This window comes from Bison bison, unplaced genomic scaffold (genome assembly GCF_000754665.1).
Source record: "Bison bison bison isolate TAMUID 2011002044 unplaced genomic scaffold, Bison_UMD1.0 scf7180017864527, whole genome shotgun sequence".
Classification (NCBI taxonomy): domain Eukaryota; kingdom Metazoa; phylum Chordata; class Mammalia; order Artiodactyla; family Bovidae; genus Bison; species Bison bison.
The window spans coordinates 10,732,777-10,737,033 of NW_011495078.1; the positions used below are offsets into that span (position 1 = coordinate 10,732,777).

The 4,257-nt window shown below is 46.7% G+C and overlaps 1 protein-coding gene across 1 annotated transcript in view; it reads left to right on the forward strand.

Annotated features, from left to right (window-relative positions):
- ZIC5 (Zic family member 5) overlaps nucleotides 1-3,367 on the forward strand; it is a 7,367-nt gene extending 4,000 nt beyond the window's left edge. The window contains exons 6-8 of the mRNA XM_010831557.1: nucleotides 25-328; nucleotides 2,299-2,396; nucleotides 2,628-3,367. Of these exons, the coding sequence (XP_010829859.1) occupies nucleotides 25-328; nucleotides 2,299-2,396; nucleotides 2,628-3,091 (866 nt within the window). The 3' untranslated portion in view covers nucleotides 3,092-3,367. The remainder of the gene's footprint in view (nucleotides 1-24; nucleotides 329-2,298; nucleotides 2,397-2,627) is intronic.
- The last annotated feature ends 890 nt before the right edge of the window (nucleotides 3,368-4,257 follow it).

Here is a 4,257-nt window from a genome sequence, read left to right on the forward strand (position 1 = left end):
CCTTGCGGCCTTTTCACCTCCGAGGGGAGGGGACCTTCCCTCCCGGCCCGGAGATTGCCCCGGGCTGGGGCCGTGCTCTACCGCTTCGCGCCCGGAGCTGGAAGCTCACGGCGCGGGTGCCGGCCCTCCGGTTCCCCCGGGACGGGCCGCCTCCCTCCGCCCGCCTCAAGGGCGCGCCCCCGGGGGCGGGGACCCGGGCCGTTTGGTTTTCGGGTTCCCAGCGCACAGGACTACGTCCCCGCACGGCTCGCGGCGGCGGCCTGGGCCTCGCAGGGTCCCTGCGGCAGGGATGCGAGCGCCCGCCCCTTGATGCTCGGATCCGCGCTGGGTGCTCTTGGCGGTCCCTGGGCCGCTGAGCCATCGATCCTCGTGTCCAGCGGGGGCCAGCCCGGACTCCCCTCCCCACCGCAACGCTGTCCCTTTTTGGAGGGGCGGGGGGAGCGGGCAGTTATCCGGGGATCCCGGGACAGGCTGATCAAAGGGAATAATCCCCGGACCACTCCAGAAGGCCCGTTTCCTGACCCACGTGCCCCCAATTCCATTTATAACCTTTCTTGGAGCTTGACTTGGAGTTCTCACACATAGCTTCCCTCACTCTCTAAAACCCTATAAGTAGTTAAATTCCGACGTGACCCCACTGTCAGCGTCTGAAATGTAAACACTGGGGCCTCTCACCCTTCCTACTCAGGTAGAATTGGCTCTCTCCCACCTGCCCACCCCGCGAATAAAATAGGCAATTCTATCACCCTTTCCTTTTTTTTCTATTTTCTTCCTCCATCTCCCCTTGTGCTGGCTTTTCTACCTTTCTTTCCATATGGTATCTGCCTTTTCTGGGCCTGATTCTTAATGCTTTTCTTTATCGTGAGCAGTGGTGAAGCTTGCATCGTCCAAGCCGTTTATTTTGCACAATAAATGCTTAGCCTGTGCAGAAACACAATGTTCTAAAAAGCAACATTTGCATAGGGTGAATAAATCCACTTAAGCCTCCATGTTGAAGAAAAGCTGATTATGCTTTTTAGGGGGAAGAATGCTATATTAAGTTAGTATTATCTCCAACTTAAAGTGGAATATGGAATCAGGACAAATAACCAGTGTTTTGATAAAACTTGATTTCTGTTGCAGCCCCTCCACAGAGAATTTTTAAAGGGTGTCACTACCATCGCATTATGTTGTGTTTTTCCTTCTTTGTAGGCCAGTGTAGGAGGTATATGAATAATAACTCAATTTTTAAACAATACTTCCAAGTAGGGTAAGTTATGTTACAGGCATCTGAATACTTTTCAGATGTGCTAATATACTCTTGGCACTGAAGTAGTTATTCATTGCTGAAGTTAAAAAAGAGAAAATTACACCGAAATACCTGTATAGGAGAATCCACCACAGAAAATTTATGTACACTAAGCTGTCTTAATAGTTGTTTGGCTTTTTAAAAACAATTTGTTGAAAAACAAGGAAAAGACTGTATCTTATATATCAGCAGAGTAGCTGCTGAAATGTAGAGAAACTCCTTTTAAAATAATTTAAATATAAGGAATAAATATATTACTATACCACAGTATGTATGAGATAACGTTCAATTATGGACTCAAATACATCAAGTTCATGGATACTAAGGTGAGGGGGGAAGTCATAACTGCTACCTGCTGTCTTTCTGTCCTTGCTTTTTAAGACCAAGGTGTAGAGTGTAGGTTACTGTAACTCTACTGGGTTATCTAGTTGTCTTAGCATTTCTACTGCCTGCACCCAGGACCTTGTATTTAAAAGGCCCTGTGTTCCTGGGGTGGGTAGGACAGCTTAAAGGGGCAGTGGGCCCAAAGACTCTGATAAATAGCATTTTTTTTCCTGTTTACTATCAAACAGTATGTTAGAAGAAGCCTCTGGCTGAGGTATGTGGTCTTTATTAATGCTTGTTAAGGTTCTGTTCTGCTAGGGTCTTAACTGCCCAGTAAGTTGTGAGAAGAGCTGGGAGAAGGAAGAGGCCAAGAGCCTATTCTGTGCCCAGCTAGGCTTGTAAAAAATCTAGTGGTCAGATCGTGGTTTTCACAGATGTCTTTATTTCTGGGGAGATCGGGGTTTTGGTGTATTGCCTTTCCTTTCCATCAGTGAAATCCTGGGGAACTCTCTGAAACAAAATGCCATTATTATAATTTTACTGATCAATCCCAGTTTACTTTTACTTGAGTATCTGTTTATTTTCCTTCTCCTTTTTTTACGGTCTTCACCTAAGCTGTGGCTTTGGAAGTTATTTCAACAGCATTTATCTTGACGGGGGATCTGTTTGAATTTTTGTGTGTATAGACCCGAGGGGGACAAGGATGGAGGTATTTGGGTCCCCGTTGAATTTCAGCGTTATTGCCTGATCCAAGCCCTTAGCCCTTCTCGCCTTGACCCCTATGGTACTTCAGGGTCGACATCCAGCCTCTCCCAAAACCCAAGTCCAAGGAGAGCCTCCAGGCCAGGGGATACCAGGCCCATCCTGGAAGTATCCCTTCCCTGTAGCATTCTGGAACCTGGGAATTGGGAATTAGGCTGGGAGTCGGTCTTCAAGAGAATGGGAAGTTGCATCCTTCCATCTGCTTGAAGATTATTCTCTCAAGTTCAGAGGACTCTGAAGAGCCCCTGTTAACCTCCACTGTGCTTTCTTGCAGGGGAAAAGCCTTTCAAATGTGAATTTGATGGCTGTGACAGGAAGTTTGCCAACAGCAGCGATCGGAAGAAACATTCCCACGTCCACACCAGCGATAAGCCCTACTACTGCAAGGTCCGGGGCTGCGACAAGTCCTACACCCACCCGAGCTCCCTGAGGAAACACATGAAGATTCACTGCAAGTCCCCGCCACCTTCTCCAGGAGCCCTGGGCTACTCATCAGTGGGGACTCCAGTGGGCGACCCCTTGTCCCCTGTGCTAGACCCCACCAGGAGTCGCTCGAGCACTCTGTCCCCTCAGGTGACCAACCTCAATGAGTGGTACGTATGCCAGGCCGGCGGGGCCCCCAGCCACCTGCACGCCCCTTCGAGCAACGGAACCACTTCCGAGTCTGACGACGAGGACATGTACGCGAACCCTGAAGTCGTGCGGACGATACATTAGATTCGATCAGTCACCATCACTATCAGTAAAGTAATAAGTGGGAGCCCTTGGACCGCATCCTAACCTGAGACAATGCCGAGCTTGAGACAAACCCTCGACTCAGACTTGCCACCAGGTCTAATTAGCCCTATTTATTTAGTATGAAACCCTATGGTGTTGGTACATTTAATTAATTTAATTAAGATATTTGGGCTTTCCCCCCCCTTAGAAAACAAACAAACAAACAACAACAACAAACCCAACCAAGCTGGACTTGTATGTTGCAGGGGGACAGGACTGGGAGCAAACTGTGCCAAGGAAGATAAATGGAGAGATCGTAGTTCATCGAGACACACACTGCCAATGCAATAGATGTAGTTCTTTACAAGGGTGAGAAAAAGAGCATTAAGTCAGCACTCAACACAGCGACAGGGCCCTCTGCACTTCCCAGAGTGCCTCGGGACTGCCTTTGACACCATAATGGAGCCCCTCTGCTTCCCGCCTGGGCCCTAATTCTGCAAAGGCCTCTTGATTGTAAACCACTCACACTTGCTGCATCACCAACAGATCCTGGACTGTACCTGTGTCTGAAAATATTTGTAAAGACCCTTTCAGTTCTAATACTTGTAATTTTTCATTCCCACTCTTTTATTACTGATCTCACCATAACACAGTATTTTTATACAGGATTATTCCTTCAGTACCCTGCTTGTATGATTGAAAAAAAGAGATGCAGCAGCCTAGTACATCTCCATGTATTGTGTTACTGTGATTGTTCAAGCAACTGGAGAGAAGAACTGCTGCAGTAGACAACTGTGAAACTGTGATATTTTATAAAATAGAAGAAATTCAAGTGCTTTTTCTTTTTTTTTTTAAATCAAAAATCTCAGCTGCTGCCTCTTTACTCTGTCTAAACTTCCTGTGTAATAAAAATACTATGTTTTAGATCCTAAGTTCTTGGGATGCCAAAATTCACAGGCAAGTGTAAGGAGGTGTGATGTTGGCAACATGCCTATTTTTTAGGAAAGCTATTGTTTTAAAAACAGGCCAACCCCTCTTTTATACTATTTATCGACCTTTTAAAAAGTCTTTATTTTTCACCGCTGGAAACTGCATTTTAATGCATTTTCTTCCACCTGAGCATACAGAACTCTATCCCACTTGAAAATTACACTGTATGATTTACA